Source organism: Carya illinoinensis, chromosome 1 (assembly GCF_018687715.1).
Source record: "Carya illinoinensis cultivar Pawnee chromosome 1, C.illinoinensisPawnee_v1, whole genome shotgun sequence".
In the NCBI taxonomy this organism is placed as follows: domain Eukaryota; kingdom Viridiplantae; phylum Streptophyta; class Magnoliopsida; order Fagales; family Juglandaceae; genus Carya; species Carya illinoinensis.
The window spans coordinates 50302737-50322210 of record NC_056752.1 but is presented as its reverse complement, the minus strand read 5'-3'; the positions used below and the strand labels follow the sequence as shown (position 1 = coordinate 50322210).

The following is a 19474-nucleotide window of genomic DNA, read 5'->3' as shown; positions in this document are numbered from 1 at the left end:
TATTAATTTATATTAAATTTAATTAGGTCAAATAGATTAATTTTAAATATATTCAATTTATTTAAATAAATATTTTGAAACGAATCATATTATATTGTATTAACTTATTTTATAATATTTATTAAGAAGTCAAAATAAATTAATACGATACGATCTGTTTTATTAATCGATCGTGTTAGGATTTAAAATTTTTACACAATAAATTTAACAGATTAGATTAATATTTATTTATATAATATAATATACATAATGTAGGACGGCGCGAATACGTTAAGACGATTTGACACCATTTATCGGTAGGTACGTTCTTCTCCTGTTTATAGTTTCTGGTTTCGGCCACCATTATCTAATTTTTGAATTCTCTCGGTCTCTCACTTTCAGATTCATTTAGGGTGGAAAAGGAACTCCTTGTTGCGGATATTCATGCAAATACTCCCGTGTTTATAAATCTCAAAAGGTTAGTACCCCAGATTTATTTCGAGTAGAATAGGAAGGCCCTGTTATTGGTTTAGGTTTGTTTGTTTGTTTTTTTTGTTTTCTCCCGGGTTCGATTCTTGGTTTTATTTTGAGGCGGAGTGATCTTAAATCTGGGATGTTATTTGGGGCGGGTGGAACGGATGAATACGGTTGTGAAAATCCGTCTGCTCTGAGCGCATACGGGGCTGTAACTACGCCCTTAGGTGGGTAGCCGGGTGGAATCAGATTAAATTAAGGTGACTGGGCTGAGTCCGCCCTTTGGGGACGGTGCTATTGAATACGGTTGGTGTTTTTCCAGTGCTTTGTATCTGATTAAAGGGGCCAGAAGCATGTAAAAGTATAACGTATTTAAATTTGCTTTGAAATATTTGGGCAAGTGGGTCAATATTTGAGATTTATCACTAATTACGGTTAGGAACTAACGTGATATACACATATCTGTTTCTGAAACCAAGTTCAGACTAGCAACTTGTGTAAGATATTCTATATAAGCTCTATTTTATATGATTGGCTAACCATTTTACTGTGATAATTTTGAATGTGTGAATTGCAAAGTTCTTGGTGGTGATCATATTAGTTTGAAGACGGAATCCTCTCTTTAAAACAGATTGGGGATTATTTTTTCATGGAAATTGTTTTTTTTTTTTTTTTCTAATTTAGCATAAGACTGCTGCAAGCAAAGCACATTCTGGAAGTGGATAAGAAAGATCTTGGAGTCCTTCAGAAAAGTATGAGGAAGAATCTATCTACTGGGAAAGAGAAAAAAGAAACCATCGCTGTCAATCAGAGTACCAGCATAAATGTGGTCTCACAGGCACCTAGTGTACAAAGAAAGCGAAAGAGAACTAGTTTCAATAATGTTGATGGGAGTGTTGGCCCAAAAAAGAAGCATGGTAGAAAAGATTTAAACAACCTGCACCAAAGAGTTGAATCCATGAATCTGATCACCCAGTTGCCTGTTCACATCATCCATTACATCCTCTCTCTCCTTCGTAATACAAAAGATGCAGCTCGAACCAGTATCTTGTCCAAAAGGTGGAGAGAGCTATGGACTTCATTCTCCATTTTGAAATTTGACCAACACAAGATTCAAAAAGAGGGAAATCTGGATTTGAAGAATGAGAACTTCAAGGACTTCGTAGACAATTCACTGAAGAGACACCTCGAGCAAAAACTAAGTATATGTAAATTGGTTCTACGTATTACCTCTTATGATTTAGATCTGGCCCTTCATATGGATCAGTGGGTTAATTTGGCTGTCGAAAACCACCTGAAAGAGCTAGATCTCCACTTTTTCATCGAGAAAAACATACATTACACTTTGCCCCAGTCTGTTTTTGCTGCAAAGACATTAACTGGATTAAGGTTATATGGGTGTAAGTTGAAATCTTGTGGTTATATTAAGCTTCCACATCTGCAAAAACTTTATATGCGACAAGTCGTCATTGATCAACAGACAATCAGGAATATGATCTCTGGCTGCCCTTTGGTTGAGGATTTGAGATTCATACACTGCACAGGTTTGAAAGATCTGCAGGTTTCGGGTCTTCTAAAACTTGATAGGTTTGAGATGCACCATTTCCATGGAACAAGAAAGGTTGAAATTACTGCTCCAAATCTTTTAACATTTTGGTATTGTGGGAATATATCCACACGCTGTGAAATTGACTTGGTTGCTTGTGCATCTTTAAAAAGATTGACGTTGGAGGATGCCTACATGACAGACGAAGTTTTTCAAGATCGGTTTGCTAGTTTTCCTGTACTTGAAAAATTGGAGTTAAGCAAATGCCATCAATTGATGAATATAACGATTTCTAGTATACGGCTTAAACAACTGGTCTTGAGAGGATGCAAAAATCTGATGGGGACTGACATAGACACTCCAAATCTTTTTTCTTTTGAATATAAGGGTAATAAGATGCCCTTCGACTTTACAAATCCCTTGTGCCTAAAGCAAGCCAAACTATCTTTTGAACGAGTAGGAGTACAGAGAGCTAGCCTTGAATTCCAGCTTGGAATTAGCGATGCTATATGGTTTGATAGATTGAGACAATTTCTTAAAAAGCTCAAGCACTCCAACGGATTAAAATTGGTTGTCCGCTGCAAAAAGGTATTTTTCCTTTTAACTTCTGGAAAATTATGATTATTTATGTACTTACTAAATCTGACAAAATTTCCTGATTGCCACTGAATTCAGAATATCATTATTCATGAAGAATTGAGAGAAATCTTGCTTCCTCCGGTTTGCGATATCAAGCTTGAAATTGTCAAACCATCAACACGCTTTGAAGATCTATTAGATCAGTTGTTGAGGACATGGCACCCGGAGACCCTGTCGATAGTGTCGTCTTCCAACAGCAACTTGCCTAAGGTGTGACAATATCTTACTACCTGTAACCTTATTACACATTCTATATACCGTAAAAATGCTTAAGCTGAAGACTCCCTGTGTACGGAGATTGAATCCCCCTCCCCCCCTTCTTTCTCTGCAAGGAGCAAGAGAATATTTTATATTATAATTTTTAGGAGTTTAAAAAGAATCTCCCCCAACAAGGGATTGAATCCCCCCCCCCCCTTTCTTTCTCTGCAAGGAGCAAGAGAATATTTTATATTATAATTTTTAGGAGTCTAAAAAAAATTTCCCCCAAACTTTGTTATTAGTAACAAGGGGACGGGGGTTTACCTTTCAGGGGTTGGGTTTAAAGGGCCCTGCCTTGGAGAGGTTCCCCGACATTTAGAGGTAAAAAGAAAAATGGAGAAGAAGATCTCATATATCGAAATAAATATTCAGATTTCTTTTAAAATTTAACATATAACCCCAAATGTTATAAGAAGTGACTTTTCTTAATAATTAAAATTTTGGTCCAAGAAATTATAGAAGGAAAAACTAATATATCTTTTAGAAAAAACTCATGGCATGTGATTTTTCTCTATTTTCCCTTAAGCCATCTTCAAGCTTTTTCTCGTTCTCTTGTACTTTTCTTTTTCTACAATGCGACTCTTTTACATTTTACCATAAGTTATCTTTAAAACATTTTCTGGTTAAAGAAGGAAGGCTCTTATTTGTAATTTGCAATTAATTTTTTTATTTCTGTAAATGTACACATGTATTCTTGAATTCATAAATATATTGATAATAATTTTTGTCTCTTGAACTGTGTTAATAATGTTTTCTGGTATTGGATATATAGTATAATATACGTTATAAAAAATCATACAAAAATGTTCAATTATATTCAGTACTTAGTCCGGTCTCCTTAATGATGAATTTTTTGGATCTCCAATAGCTTGTGTGTGGTGTGTATATTGTTTTTTCTCAGAGCATGTCATGTTAAAACTTTTGCCTAACTGAACATGCACTATGAAAGAAGAAACTCAGAAAATGGCTCTTCTTGTGGGGGCATTTTGTAACTGCATTCCTTTTCTTTTGCAGTTGGCATATCAAAAGATGAAGTACAGACAAAAGAATCCAAGCTGCTGCACATACAACACTCGAAGTAATAGATGCTGGCGGCACTTTCTGAAGGATGTCAAGTATGAAGGACCTGCTAATAGAAGAAGGACATCTAGCTGGATGGCTTGGTTGAGCTCTGAACGGAAGTCACTCAGAAAAAATACTTGGTTAGACTCACCTCCAACTGTGCGGTACCAGACAACTACTTTGGCATTGTTTTGGAAATCTTGATGAATAGGAAGCCAAAGCTCACTTTATTTTAAGCAAAGTGGCGTTTCCTCCCACCTTAATTAAGGGTTGGAAGGTGAAGTCGCTTTTCCAATCCCGTAAGCCTTATTTTTTATTGTTTATAACTAACAGTAGAAAAAGCTGTACCAACGAGAAGCTGAAGACCAATGTTTTTAATTCAACTCTTTTTTGAACTTGGAAATTGTGGTGTATGTTCATTTTGTATTTCTGGTGAGCATGTGAACTAATGACTAAAATTTGCAATTTAACAAGAGAATTGTCATATTCGTAAAAAAGATGGAACTTTACTATCTGAATTAAATTATATAAGATTCACATGATCTTTTTATGAACCAAATATTTATTTAAAATGAATGCTTATAGCTATGATGATGCAAAATATTCTAGATCTTCAGAAGGTTGAACAAATTAGGGGGTTTTGAGCAATTTTGTTTAAGATTGTTATCTTACTTAAAAAAAGTACAATTAATTAAGGCAAGGATCTTTTAGCTTTATAAACTTTGGAACCAAAATATAAATGTCAAGCAAAAGCATAATTCCTAGTCTTTTGTTGGAGTGTTGGGAATTGAATCAGATGCTGCTAAGATCTATCTATCACTCGTTATCTTTACTTAGCATCATTCTCCCCCACAACCCACAGCCTCTCCTGTAGCACTTCTTCGCTCCTGTTAAGCTCTCAAGTCAGCATCTCTTCGTTCCTCGTTCCCGTTCATATCAATTTATATGGTAAGCAAGTGTTTTTTTTTTTTTTTCCCTGTAATTGTCCTCGTGTTTTGCTCTTTATGGATGAGTTGTTATTCGCCTGGGTGTTAGGACTCTTTGAAAAATTGTTTTTTTGTGTCGTTAGAAGGTAGGATTGAAATCATCTTCAGTCGATCGAGAGCCCCCCCCATCTGGCCAATTTTAATTTAGTCGGTATCTCCATTTTTAACGTGATGAAGCTATATATCTTTAGCCGGAGCTCGAAATCATGCCACTTTACAACATTTTAAAGTCCATTTCTACGAATAATTTTGTATAATATCTATCAAGTTTCATGATTGCAAACATATGCATATTTTTGCACATTCAACTCTCTCTCTCTCTCTCTGATCATGGTGTCAATGAGTGCAAACCCATCTTTTAAAGACAATAAAATATCAAAATTCGATGAGTTTTGGTTTTTTATTTTTTTGAAAAAAACATAATATAATTTAAAGACGTGAGTTTTCAATGAGAAAATGGTTAATTGGTTTTATAGGAAAGTGAGAACACTGAGAAGGAGCCTGCAAATGGAAAAAAGAAGAGCTTAATATCGATGGGACCATGGGGTGGAAATGGTGGGACCAGCTGGGACGATGGGATCTACGATGGAGTGAGAGAAATCAAGCTCGTTTATGATCGTTGCATCGATTCAATCCGTGTGGTCTATGATAAGAATGGTAAACCTTTCACAGCAGAAAAGCACGGAGGTGTTGGAGGCAATAAAACGGCGGAGGTTAGTTGTTTCAAGATTCCTTGCCCCTATTCCAATTTTGAATTCTCCCTCGATCCTCAACCCTTTTTTTTTTTGTTAAAAGAAAAATAAAATCTTAACATTTTTCAGTAATACATTGGTGTGAGTTCAAATGGACGTCTCCGCTACTAAATAAATATGCCTTCATATTGTAATTGACTCGAATTTTTGTTGGAATTGATGTCTAAACGAGAAACAGCTCAGTAATTAATTCATCATGTATACAATATTAATTAATTCTATTCCATAATAATAATAATAATTAAGTAGATACTCAAATCAGAAGATAACATCTTGTTTGATTACGTAAATGATCAGATGAGATGAGACAAAAATTGGAAGTTGAATAAAATATTATTAAAATATTATTTTAATTTTAAAATTTAAAAAAGTTAAATTATTTATTAAATTTTATATAAGAGTTTGAAAAAGTTATAATGATGATATGAGATGGTTTGGTAATTTTGTGTAATCTCTAAAGACTTGCTTCTTCCATAATTATACTTTATATGCTTTTGAATTCTACATGAATGATGTGATCAGTAAAACTTTGAGGCCATAAATAACGAGAAATTATTAGATAATTATAGAGTATTATCAATTTTATTACAATATGTTATGATGCGATGTAAATATTGCATCATCAATACTTCAAATGTAGCTAAAAATTTTTAGAATAGAAGAACTGCAAGAGTAATTTTTTTAATTTTTGCATCTATTCCAAGCAGATTAAGCTCCAATACCCACACGAGAAACTGACAAGCGTGAGCGGGCACTATTGTCCAGTGGTGAGGGGTACGAGCTCAGTGATCCGATCGCTGGCATTCAAAAGCAACAAGAGAACCTTTGGGCCATTTGGGGTGGAAGATGGGACACCATTTACTTTGTCAATGGATGGAGGATTGATCGTCGGCTTCAATGGTCGGAGCGGTTGGTACCTTGACGCCATTGGCTTCCGTATTTCCCGTGCCCAAACTCCACCATTCTGTCAACGGGTTCTCAAGGCCCTTCATCTGCTCGCTTGCACTCGTTCTTCGGTCCCCAAAGACGACGAAAACTAAAGCTCATCACAAGTAGTACTAATTAAAAGCCTGGTGGTGCTCTTAAGCTTGTTGCTTGGAACTTTAATGTTATGTATTCCTCGGAGTCTCTTAAGTCCTCTCTACAGCATATACATTAATTGTGCAACTTTTAATTGCTCCAAAATGAAGTTTGAGAAATTGGGCAACCAAGCTTCAGAAAAGTAATTTATTTGCTAATAATTTTTTTTTTTCACATTTTAAATTCAAAACACAACGAAAATTCTAGAGGATGTCAATTCATTAGTGCACCAATCCTCCTCTAATGTAGAACTCTCCTATTTGGATCAAAACCCATATTTTGATCCAAAAACAAGAAATGAACAAAAAGAAATCTTAAATATCAAGATAAATTAGGAGTAATATTATATATAATTTTAGAGTGTGCAGTTCTCGCATACTCTATTTAAAAAAAAAAAAGATGATCTATTATTAAAAAAATAATTTTTTTTATAAATTTTATATTTTAAAAAAAGTATGTAAAAACTGTAAATTAAAAGACTACAAATATTATTTCTCATATATTAATAACTAAGTAAGGACATCACATCCATATTAATAACTATCGACCTAGTTGGCTAGTCATAACGCCCACGTTATCGATGTTAGCGACCTTGCCCATGCAACCACGTTGCATCATAATATTAAGAAGAAAAGTTTAACTTATCATTTCTACGTGTTATATATAATTTTTTTTTATTAAATATGTAATATATGGATGATAAATAAAAGAATTTAATTAGTTTAAGAATAATAAAATAAAAATAAATTTTAAAAATTTTAAAAAATATAATATATAATGTGTGAGGATGATTAACAAATACGTTAATAAGCAGATAATATACACTACTCATAACGCTTATAGTGCGTGCAATATTATTTGATGTGATGACTCCGCAATCATACAACGGAATCGGACACCCATATCTTATCCTGTTTCACCAAAACCCCAAAGACCATTATTAATTGGAGAACCAATCTTGACGGCTGAAGGAGACTGAATGACTTCCCTAGAGTTCCACGGGTCTCACATTCGAGCCCAAGACTGTGATACAGGATCAAGCTCAAGAAAGCCGCATCAGTGCATCCAATCACATACGCCACGTGTGCCAACCATGCTGTGCTTTAGTACCAATGGGGTCGCTGTATCATGGCTATTAATTCCTTTATTCCGCTTCAACGCCATGCTTCGAATTTAATGGCTGGAGTCTTAGCAAAAAGAGAACCCGATGCCAAAGAAAAGAAATTAATGGCGTTTATCACTCACCGAACAATTCCCTCTCCGTGTTGATTGCTTTGATTGATTGTTTACTTAACTTTTACCCGAAATCTCAAATCTTGCAAATTGCATGGAAGTAGAAGGGGGAATGGAATAATATATGGAGAGTCAATTTGCCATTTTAATTTTGTACGGGTACCGATGATGCCTAGGCAGTCGTATCCAGTGACTCCATTCAAACGATCATTGTACCTTCCGAAAATGCAAAACAAACCGCCAAACCCATAACCCACGCGCACGCTTCCTTCCCTTGTCTCCCTGAACGTCTCTTCCTCGCAACAGCTCTTCCCTCGTTCTCGATTACTCAGACACCTGCTTTCTCTTTCTCACTCTCTGTCTGGGTAACTGCAGTTATCTTGTCAAGGACCTAAATCGCCGTATCGTCAGAAATTCGTCCGTTAGGTTGCTGCGAACTTTTGGATCCTAAACACAGGCCCACCCATGAGTTTTTTCGTCTGAAACACCATGTCATTGGTTATTTGGTTGGTTAAATCTACATTTGATCCCAGAAGATCTGAGCCCTTGTGGGAATTTGATGTAATTCGACGAGAAAGATTACATCTTTACTCGATTTAAGCACCATTGGTTAGCAAAATCGGAGACCCTTTGAACTATTAGTTGCAGAAGAAGACTTGGTGTTTGTTTTCTTTTTCTTTTTCTTTTTCTTTCTTTTTTTTTTTTTTTTTTTTGGGTGGTTCGAGGGTGAAGTGGGTGACTGGCATTTGAAATGAACGGGCACGAGGAGGAACAAACTGCTTTTGAGATCGGGGTTGTGGTTCCGAAGAGGAGTGCAAACGAAGAAAACGAGGATTGTGATTGCGTGGGGGTTCTTGTTGATGAGTTCAGGAAAGCGGGTTTGATTGTTGAGAGAGTCCAAGGCATTGCTGATGAGTTTATCAAGGTTTGGTTTTTAATTGTCTTCATAGCCCCCCTACAGTTGTATTCCTCGTCAAGTCGATTCACTCTTTTTAATTCATCTTTCTTATGCCATGTGCCGACTCATGCCTTTACACTGCGTCATGTTACTGAATCTTATGACAGTTTTTCAAGTCTTTGAAGAATTTTCTTTTTTGGTTCGTGGGTGTGGCTAATTAGGAAGAAAAATTATTTGGATCTACACATTTACACGTTCGTGTCTTGCTGACGTAATAGTTAAGCGTTACTTGCAGTGGCGTTAATGAAAATAATCTTCCACATATTTCTTTAACCTTCCTTCGGGGGGTTTTTTTTTTTTTTTGGAGAGAGAGAGGAGGGGGGGAGGGTGGGGTGTGTGTGTGTGGAGAAGAGTGGGTGATTAAGGGACGGGGGGTGAGAGTGTGGGAATCAGAGAAATGTTGTTTGGAGTCTAGGCATTTATGGCTTCCTGCCGAGTAGAGAAATTTCACACAATTGGACACTCTTACATTATTTTACTGTATCCTCCTTCTGGCTGGCCTGAAGTAAATTAAGTTGATCTCTTTCTAATTTGAGATGCTGATTTTAGACCTTTATTTCAGCTGGCAGCACCTTTGGAAACTTTGGGGAGGGCTGCTGCCGAGTTACAGTTAAGGAAAAGGACTCATATTGGTAATTATCATGCAGTTTCTTTCACTTTTCTTTTATTTTTTTTAAGTGCAGTTTTTATTTTCTAGTAGAGATAATGTATTTACCTAATATGTTTCAGGGATGGATTTACAATTTGAATGGGAGGAGGTTGAAGCTTTTGTGAGACAGCCTGATGGTTCTTTGTTCAGCTGGTGTGAGCGTTTTCATTGCTACCAGCACTTGATATATGGGATTGTGAGTCATTGTATATATACCAATCTATCGTATTCTTGTGATCTTTTCTTACTTCTTTGATTCATAGATTTTTTTCCTCTACAAATAGGCAGATATAAGTTTAATATGTGAAGGCGATTGAGATTGCAAAAAATGTGTCCAACAAAAAAATTCATAAATTTTTGTCTATGAATAGGCATGTATGATTTTAGTATGTGGAGGCAATTGATTTCACCAAAAATGTCTTCTTCTTCTTTTTTTAAATCACTCTATTTCTTTTTAAATCCTATCAATCTGAGTATTTATTACATCTCAATTAACCATCATCAACGTTTGTCTTTGTACTTTAGTTTTATTAGTTGTCATGGTTTTGTCTTTTCAACTAATTAGGCTATATTATATAATGTTCTGGAATAATTTTTTATGAGAGTTGTTTATCAACAGACAGTTTGAACATTGCATCTCAGTGAGCTGACGTACTTAATTAACTTTGCAGGTGAACAAGAGCCAGTCAACTGTAACATTGAAATTTGAAGGAAATGAGTACCATTGGAAAGCTGGTGAAAATATAGTTCAGAAATTGGAATCAGAGCATTTTGTAAAACAAGTCTTTCCTTTGCATGGTATGTTAGCATATCACCAAATCGTGTGCTTACTGATCTCACCTTAATTCCAAAGTAAGATACTGAGATGACTTTTGGTTGATAGATGAACTAAAGAGGAAGAATCTCCTTAAAAGTTGGGCGCTGCACTGGTGGAACCTTACGAACCAGCCAATCGATGAAATTTATTCATATTTTGGGACAAAGGTAAGTGTAACTGCAGTATTAGTTTCTTTTTTTACTTTTTTTTTCCAGTTATTTTGACATGATTTTGCTAACTTCCAAAGAGGTATTAAAATTGTGTAGATTGCAATATACTTTGCTTTCCTTGGAATGTATACTCAATGGATGCTCTTCCCAGCTGCGTTTGCTATCGCTTTACAGCTAATTGATTTTGGGTCGGATACTCTACCTCTTAATGCCTCGGCACGGTGCTAATTTTATTCTAGTTTGGAATGTGGTACAATATTGCTTTTAAATAAATAAAGTGCTTGCTTAAATGTCTTTTTCAGGTCGTTGCGGTTATTGGTGCTTCCTGTTTTCTTCGTAGGCATAATACTATGGGCTGTAATCTTTTCCCAGTTCTGGAAACGAAAAAACTCTGCCCTATTAGCCAGGTTGGTCAACTACACATTGGTTATTAGGTTCACATTCCAGAATTTATTTTTTTTGGGGTCAATTATATGTTGGTGCCCTTCCTTTCATTCTGTTTGGGTTCACTTTGTAGGTGGCAGATTAGTTATTCAGTTGCAGTTGACCCGGGATATAAACTTCTAGGCATGGAGTGGAGTTCCCTACAGTCACCTGGGGAACTATTAAGAAAATGGGGGACTGATAAAACAAACGAGAAAGAAGTGTACCAAAAAAATGAGTGGTTTGGATATCTTATGAGATTCAGGAATGATTCTATATTCATCTTGAGTATTATATGCCTTCAGTTGCCATTTGAGTTGGCCTACGCTCATCTTTACGAGGTTATCGGGTCTGATATTATGAAGTAAGAATCTTGGTCCTTTGCATTTATGATTTTTTTTCAACTTATTGAAAGGAATTATTTCGATTGTTCTTATCTTACCCGATTCAAAGGTTTTCTGCTATAGGTCTTGATGGAGCTTCTGCTCATGATTTTCTGTTTTCTTTTTCTTCTGCTTTATAGAATGTAACTTGGTGTTTCTTTTGTATACTTCCTGTGTACATTGGCTTTGCCTATTACATTCATTCAATAAAATTTCATTTTACTTATAAAAAAAAAATAATTATTTTGATTGTTCTTTTGGCACCTAAGGTTTCTTCTAGTCCTTACTCCCATGGCCATATCTAGTAGATTAGCTCTCTCATACCTTCATTGTGTGTTTATCTGAATTTAAGACTGCATCGACTCATTTTAATAAGTCAATATGATCATTTTCATCTCTCAACTTTTCCATATCCACGTAAGATGATGATGCTACCACAAACCACCTCTATGAAGCTTCCTTTGGTTGAAAAATATAAGTGCATCTATACAATTCTAAGATTGTTTCCTATTTCGTAGGGTATTTCAATAAACCGATAGAATAAATAATATCTTTCTTTCTTCTTTTAAAATTAATAGAAAAGGCTTTCCAATGGCTAAATATAAATACTGGAATGTTGCTTAGTTTAGTACAGACCAATGAACTGAGTGTGTGATTTCAAATAGAGTAAATTTTGATTAATAGAGTAATAAGTAAAATGTTTGATGTAAGGCATAAAGTAGTAACGTTTACAATTTTATGATTGAAATATAAAATATACTGAGATTGTTGTCGGTTTCTGCTTGTGAATGTATTTAGGTGTTTCTTTTATATACTTCCTGTGTACATTGGTATTACCTATTTCATTCATATTAATAAAACTGTCTTTCTTACTTATAAATAAATAAATAAATAAATAAATAAATAAAACATACCGAGATGCACCAAAAAATACATTAATTTCAAGACCAGAAAAGGTTTCATAAGGTCAAAAGTTCCGTCGAGCAGCTTGTCGCTATGTCATAGTAGATTAAAACACTTGGCCGGGATCAACTTCTAGATCATATTGCTCTAGTGCAGAACTTAGTAAATTGATAAATGAGGAAAAGAGCTAGGCGTTTTACAACCTCCCATTATAAGAAAAAGACAAAGATCTAGAAGTTTTGTCAGGGTAAGGTCCAAAACAGTAGCCATCCGTCAATTCCTTTTCATGTAAATGCAGATTATTATAATTTATAAGTTGCTATCAAGTTCTCTTCAAATATCCTTGTCAAATCATTTCAATCTAGGTCTAGGTTCTCCACATGAAGGGAGTGGATGTATAAATCCTAACGAGTGATTTTCCCCAGCTTTTCATAGTAAACATTTTTTTCCACTTTTATGTGTTGTATTAATAGCATGAAGATCTCACGTCACGCATTAGTTACATGAAGATGACACTATCTTCTGTTTTTGTTTTTCAGGTTTGGGCTGACAGCCTTTTATATTCTTTCCATTCAGCATTTTACAAGGGTGTGTGGTAAGATATCGGTCAAACTCATTAAGCATGAAAACAATGAAACAACAGAAAAAAGGGCTGACAGCTTGGTCTATAAGGTATTGGCTAGAATTTTAACAAGTCCCTTCAGGCTTTTACTGTCCCTTGTGAGGATATTATTTCGTGCAGTTCAAGACCTTTATTGCTCTTGCAGGTCTTTGGTCTTTACTTCATGCAGTCATATATTGGAATTTTCTATCATGCCCTCTTGCACCGCAATTTTTTGACTCTCCGTCAAGTCTTGATTCAGCGCCTCCTTGTGTCTCAGGTGAAACAGATTTTTCTTTTTCTTTATCTTTTTGTTCCTTTGAATTTTATTTTTGCTACTTCTGGGCCCTGTATATGCTCTTGATTTGGAAATGTTATACAGGTGTTTGAAAATTTGTTGGAAAATACTTTACCCTATCTTAAGTACAGCTACAAAAAATACCGAGTTCGGTAAGTTTCTTCTGTATGTGTCATCTGTTGGTCCCTTGCATTTTTGGTTAACGCTTCATTTTACCTTCTTTGCACATTACCTGAACATGGGCTGATGCATCCTTCTTGTATCAAGAGACAAGAAGAAACGTGAAAAAGGATTTTCAACAAGAAAGATTCAGTTCACTACTAGGGTAGAGAAAGAATACATGAAATCTTCTTATTCAGCAAGCATTGGTGAGGAGCTTGAGGATGGTCTGTTCGATGGTAATAGTCTCATACATATATAACTGTAGACAAGATTATAGTGCATTTGGAGTCAAATGGCATTCGAAGCAAATTATTTTGTTTTCAAAATATTAGAAAGATGATAATATATTTGTAAAAAGAACATTACTTTTCTCGAGAAGGGTCTGAATTGAGTTAGGATTGCCAAACTGGATAGGGTTGATGAAACATATACTTCATGTGCTGGATATTTTGGGTCTTTCCTTTTCTTGTTCCTTAATTTTCTCAATGATAATGCTGGCTTGTTGATTTGATGTTAACAGAATAACTTGTGTGGTTGGTACACTTGGAAATTAGAACTGTATAGGTTCACTTTCTTGTTCTTTCTTTTAAACAACCATGAGGTTTTGGAGATTGTCCATTTCTTTGACTGATTAAACTCAAAATCCACCTGCAGATTTTTTGGAGTTGGCATTGCAGTTTGGAATGATCATGATGTTTGCTTGTGCATTCCCTCTTTCATTTGCCTTTGCTGCTTTGGTATATAATGCTTTTAGTGGTACTCCCACCATTTTTTCCCTTTTTAAGTTGGTTTTGGTTTTTAGTAAAGTGAGTGATTAAGTTCCACACAATGCAGAACAACATTACAGAAATCAAAACTGATGCATTAAAGCTGCTTACCATGTTTAAAAGGCCTGTCCCTCGTGCTGCCACTACAATTGGAGCTTGGCTAAACATTTTCCAGGTACTTAAATCCTTGAACAAGAAAAGTATTTTAGTTTGCATGCTTTTGGATAAAAAAACACCTCCCCTTGCCCCTTCTTCATTCAGAAGACTTGGGAAAGCATAAACTGGGCATGAACAACAGGATATAAGACTGTTGGGTTCTAACATCAACATTTATAACTTTTTATATAAATATCTTTAAATTCAGAATGCATAAATCATTGTTTCATATGTTCATTATTCCTCAAACTTCCTCATCTTGTCAATTTTACACAAGCTAAAAAATCACCCGTTTCCTATCTACTTTTGCACCGATGCCCTACTGATTCAGAATCTCTTCATATTTCAGTTCCTGATAGTGTTGTCGATCTGCACAAACTGTGCACTTCTAGTATGGTTATATGATCAGGAGGGGAACTGGAGCATAGAGCCTGGACTTGCAGCAATTCTGGTCATGGAACATATCCTCCTGTTGATTAAGTTTGGAGTCTCCCGCTTTGTTCCTGAGGTGATACCCTTTTGTAAAGAATCTTCTTTCCACTTTTCTTCATAAGATTGGAATATTTGTCAGTTGAAATAACACTTTTGGGTTTATATGAGAGAACAAAGAGTATGAACTTTGTTTCTGGCAGGAACCTGCTTGGGTAAGAGCCAGCCGGGTGAAGAATGCCACACAGGCACAGGATATGTGTTCGAAACAGCTCTTGAGAACCATTTCTGTAGGTAAAAAGGTTTTTGGTGTGGGAAGAGAGGGAGAGAGAGGTAAGTGACCTGGACCTTTTCTAGTGCGTCACTCCTGCCTTTTTGGCACAGAAAAACAAAAAGAACCAGAGGTTTAGCCTGGAATAGTTCTTCGGAGCTAATCAGAGTTTTGAATTCCCAGCATTCGTGGTTTATCAGTAGAGGATTCTTCTGCATTTGGGTCAAACTCATTTTAGCACTGGGAGTGTTCTTCTAGGGTGAATGGCACAGCCGACTATATGTTTCCCCTTCCCATTTTTATTATAGTGGTTCTAAAGATTGTGGTCATTGGGATTGCTGCAATGTAAGTACCTGGCTTGATTTTTGAGGGCGGGGTAAAGGTAATTAGTGAAATTTTGTACAATTAGGTAGTACAGCGATGTAAGAAAAGATGAGAAAGGATTATATCAATGTTTGCATTTATCTAGTCATTTTCAGGGTCAGATTTTGCATGCAATTTCTCCCATGGTGCTCAAAATTTTCTTCTCTTTTATGAACCATACTCGAATGATTACCAGAAACCTCAACCATACAATTTCGAATGCCAATTCCAGCGACTTCAAGGCAGCACAAAAAGAGTTCATTTTTCGCTCGATTAAACAGTACATCATGTGGGCTTTAACGATGGAGTAACATCTGCAGGCTTTACCATGTGAACTTGTGTTCTTGGTCTCCTCTTTTCTTTCCACTAGGTCTTTAAAGGTAACTTCAATTTTACGTGATGGATTCATGCAAAATGACGGCTTTTTTTCATGTAATAATGGCAAACATATTCATTTGAGTACTAACCAAATTAGGGGTGTTCATCCGGGTTGGATTTTTATCCGGCCCGGTCCGGAACCCGGATAACCAGGTTCCGGTTACGGGTTTCGGACCGGATCAAATCCGTGCCGAAATCCGCAATTAAAATAACCGGAACAGTCGATCCGGACCTGGGTTCCGTATTCAATACCCGGTACAACCGGGTTGGTATAAAAACAAAATATCCTATGGTCCTACCCAGTCGACGTCCCGACCCCCCCTTCTCTCTCTCTCTCTCTCTCTCTCTCTCTCTCTCTCTCTCTCTCTCTCTCTCTCTCTCTCTCTCTCTCTCTCTCTCTCTCTCTCTCTCTCTCTCAAGCGAAAGAAACTTCGTAACCCTAGCCGCCGCCGCCGTGTCTCACGCGGCCCTTCTCCCCCCTCGTGTCTCACCCGTCGCCTTCATCCTCGCGCCCGTTCCTCCTCGTGCCGTCGTCTCTATTTGGTGGGTCTGTCTGCGTCTTCGTCGTCTCTCTCTCTCACGCCAAAACCCTAGCCTCTTCTACCGATCAAAGCCTCGTTTTCATCCCCGTGCCGTCGTTTTCATCCACGGGTATGTCTTTGTTTTGTTCTCTCATTTTGGGCCTTCGTACTTTGTTCTATAAATATAACAACACGCTCGTACGAAGTAGAGGCCCAATCTGGAACGGTTTCTGATTAGGGCTTCGATTTTACCTGACGATTTATCTCCATAGGATCAATCTCCCAGCTTTAGATGTAGTATTTTGATATTCAAAGTTTTTTACTTTCTCGGAAAAGCTTTGTTTATCTGTTTGTTGTTTGTTGTTTGTTGTTTGTTGTTTATCTGTTCCAGACAAATGGAAAGAAGGGGCGAGCAACACCACCGAAGGTGGTGGCCGCAAGATCAACGAGAACAAGCTCCTCTCCAAAAAGACCCGGGTTCAATCCGGAACCCGGAATCCGGGTTTTACAAAACCCAGGTTTATCCGGGTTCCGGCCCAGATCTGACCCGGACTAATCCGGCCCGGGTTCCAAATCCGGATTCCGGTTTGGGTATACCCGGATTTCTGGGTCGGAACCCGGATGAACAGCCCTAAACCGAATTCCAACCTCAAAAAAGGTTCCATTACCCTTTCAGCCCAATAATCATTTTAAAATAAGAAATGTTATTTCACACACCAAACATATGATTTATCATTTTTATCTTTATATTTAAATTTACATATTAGCATATTTACATATCAATGTATCTTTAAATAAAAAGCTTAAAATAACAAATCATACATTGGTGTGTGTGCGTGGTATAGGAGATGATAAAAATTTTTCTTTCAAAATTTTGCATCAAATATCCTAATGATTTAAATATGTATTAGGATAAAGAAAAATTTTTATTTTGGGTTTTATATAATTATAAACAGCAAAACTTAAAATAGAAAACTCATACAATATTTTGAATTAGATAAATCTTGTGTGCTGCCTGGGCGGTACTACTCAAGTGTACTGTTTAGCAAAAAAAAATTATTTAATGATGAAAGAAGTGATTTTAGGTGTATTGGTGCATTTTTTATTTTTTTAAAAATATTTAAATATATTAAAAAAATATGAAAAAAAAATTAAAAAAAATAAACTGGCGGCACAATAACTCGACTCTTTCGAAGAGTAACACTCTATAACTACCGAAAAAGTCACCCGAATGAAGCCTTTTTTTTCATTCATTTTTTTAATATTTTTAAATATTTTTTTAAAATATTCACTATATCACTTCAAAAAATTTACTTAATCATTAAGTAAAAAATTAAAAATTAAAAAAAATATTCGGTAAAAAAATAAAGCTCCCGAATCGCATTTCTCCTCTTTCGAATTACTGCCTATCCCTTTGGGCCTGATGTATTTTCTTGGTCGGATTTCATACTGATCTGTCATTATCTTGTTCTGACATTAATCTAGGATTTGCGTGGACACTAGGTTTTCGAGCAACGTTCATGGTTGGGTTTTCTTCTTCTCCGTCATATCTACAAGAGTCTTATTACATATAAATAAATTTATATATCCATCAATATATTAATATTATTATTTTTATATTTAAAATTTAAATTAATACAATATTTATTGAAGTATAACTTTCTAACCAATCACACAATACGTATAATTACTTACAATTAGATTTTTTCTACTTACAATATCTAAAATTTACTATTTAGTACAGGAACCTAGTGAATGAGATCACTAATTCATATTCCAACAGTGCCTTTTTCTTTTTTCTTTTTTCTTTTTTTTCCCTAACGAGAAACACTGATTTCGCAATCGAAGAAGGCAAAAAACGAAAAAAAAAAAAAAAAAATCTGAAAATAGACGGCAATGATACAAGATTATTATATAAATATATATACATACAGTACTTCTTCATATCCCCAAGAATCTTGACAACGCATGAAAGCAGGTATATTCCAGGGCTGCGAGTTTCTGCCACATGTTTGGACCCTTCTTTTTTCGTCTTTTCTGTGCAGTATTTCGACCCTTCGTTCTTCATTGAACAGATAAACCCCACCCCCCCCCCCCCCCCCCCGGGGTAAAAAAATAAAATCTTCCATATTTTTTGCTTCAAGTTCTCACCAACCCACCATTTCTGCAAATCATATTTAAAACAACCAGTCTTGAAACGGGTTTGCAATAGAAAGATCATCAACAAAAAGAAACTCAGAGATCGATACTTGTTCTCATCCCGATCGATCGAATATCCAGACATACGAGCCGTAACATAAAATAATAAAATATATAGTTCAACTGCGACGAGAGCTTCCGAATCGACCACTAACCTGGCGGGCGTAAGCCACAACGGCTTTAGCCCACCTCTTGATTTCAGACTTCAACTTGTAGGAATCCATGTCCTTTAGTTGCTTTCCTGGTTCTACTGAAATCTCCCTGAAGGAGAAGCAACGATCAAAGCGTCCGCGCTTTGCAACCTCGCCCTTCTTTACGGATTCACCGTTGTCCAGAGAGTGACATTTCTTTACCGACATGGTTTTTGGAGCTTCTTGGTGGCTGCTGCTGCTGCGGTTTGTGCTGTGCAGCTCTAAGCCTAGAAACTAGTTAATTTGGTGCACGCAATAATAATGGTTGCTAGGAAAAAACATGCGCACTAATTTATAAGGGTTAGATAACTTAACAAGGCAAATTAACATTCTAATGCGTGTGGTCAACCACTTGCGTTGACTTGACTTTTCAACATTACATACCTTCATTCTTTATATTGGGCAAGTTTTTTGTTGTTTTTTTTTATTTTCTCTCTCGGTTAAAAGGGTTGGAGGGAGCAATCAGATATGACTTCTATATCAGAACGTGATTATAGTAACACTCAATCCGCTAGAGAGCCAAATAGGAGGACGGCGAGAACCGCATGCGCTTTCTATAAGTAAGACTTGAACCATAACTTGACTAAGCCTACGAGAATATCAATAATCCATGAGTCAATGAGTCGCTAATAATGTTGAGTGCTCTCCGTCGTTAGATTTAATCCTAGTACCTAATACCTACTTTTAAACTCATGGACCATTGAGCCACCACCTAGACAAGTTTGTTGTTATATTGCAGTACAATTCCTTAATGAAATGATAATATTATGCAGGAAAAAGGGGTTGGTAATAGAGCTTGATTTTTATTAATATTTCTTTTTTTGTT

The 19474-nt window shown here is 36.1% G+C and overlaps 3 protein-coding genes across 4 annotated transcripts; all 3 read left to right on the top strand.

The window, feature by feature from the left end:
- Window positions 1–277: 277 nt before the first annotated feature.
- Window positions 278–4384, top strand: LOC122281652 (putative F-box/FBD/LRR-repeat protein At5g44950). Its single transcript, XM_043093360.1, has 5 exons — window positions 278–296; window positions 382–457; window positions 1138–2587; window positions 2675–2848; window positions 3911–4384. Exons 3-5 carry the CDS (start codon window positions 1208–1210, stop codon window positions 4160–4162), a joined length of 1806 nt encoding a protein of 601 aa, XP_042949294.1. The 5' UTR covers window positions 278–296; window positions 382–457; window positions 1138–1207; the 3' UTR covers window positions 4163–4384.
- Window positions 4385–4737: 353 nt separating this feature from the next.
- LOC122281660 (jacalin-related lectin 19) lies at window positions 4738–6907 on the top strand. Its single transcript, XM_043093386.1, has 3 exons — window positions 4738–4906; window positions 5421–5657; window positions 6404–6907. Exons 1-3 carry the CDS (start codon window positions 4904–4906, stop codon window positions 6734–6736), a joined length of 573 nt encoding a protein of 190 aa, XP_042949320.1. The 5' UTR covers window positions 4738–4903; the 3' UTR covers window positions 6737–6907.
- Window positions 6908–7743: 836 nt separating this feature from the next.
- LOC122281622 (anoctamin-like protein At1g73020) lies at window positions 7744–15494 on the top strand. Of its 2 annotated transcripts, XM_043093301.1 has the most exons (16): window positions 7747–8934; window positions 9530–9599; window positions 9697–9812; window positions 10288–10414; window positions 10500–10600; window positions 10700–10791; window positions 10906–11010; window positions 11121–11390; window positions 12852–12984; window positions 13080–13193; window positions 13296–13363; window positions 13479–13609; window positions 14028–14110; window positions 14208–14315; window positions 14646–14804; window positions 14929–15494. In XM_043093301.1, the coding sequence occupies exons 1-16, from the start codon at window positions 8761–8763 to the stop codon at window positions 15064–15066; spliced, it is 1989 nt and encodes a 662-aa protein (XP_042949235.1). In that variant the 5' UTR covers window positions 7747–8760; the 3' UTR covers window positions 15067–15494. The 2 variants fall into 2 exon arrangements, 1 of the variants encoding a protein (XP_042949235.1); XR_006230268.1 differs by lacking the exon at window positions 14929–15494 and having other exon boundaries at window positions 7744–8934; window positions 14028–14129; window positions 14646–14784.
- Window positions 15495–19474: the final 3980 nt, after the last annotated feature.

Bases quoted from the DNA above. Each gene is read 5' to 3' on its own strand.
- LOC122281622 (XM_043093301.1), top strand. From the start codon at position 8,761: ATGAACGGGCACGAGGAGGAACAAACTGCTTTTGAGATCGGGGTTGTG. The intron at 8,935-9,529 runs GTTTGGTTTTTA...CCTTTATTTCAG, and splicing joins TTGCTGATGAGTTTATCAAG to CTGGCAGCACCTTTGGAAAC. The intron at 10,415-10,499 runs GTATGTTAGCAT...TTTGGTTGATAG, and splicing joins ACAAGTCTTTCCTTTGCATG to ATGAACTAAAGAGGAAGAAT.
- LOC122281660 (XM_043093386.1), top strand. The intron at 5,658-6,403 runs GTTAGTTGTTTC...TATTCCAAGCAG, and splicing joins GAGGCAATAAAACGGCGGAG to ATTAAGCTCCAATACCCACA.
- LOC122281652 (XM_043093360.1), top strand. From the start codon at position 1,208: ATGAGGAAGAATCTATCTACTGGGAAAGAGAAAAAAGAAACCATCGCT. The intron at 2,588-2,674 runs GTATTTTTCCTT...CACTGAATTCAG, and splicing joins TGGTTGTCCGCTGCAAAAAG to AATATCATTATTCATGAAGA. The intron at 2,849-3,910 runs GTGTGACAATAT...TTTCTTTTGCAG, and splicing joins CCAACAGCAACTTGCCTAAG to TTGGCATATCAAAAGATGAA.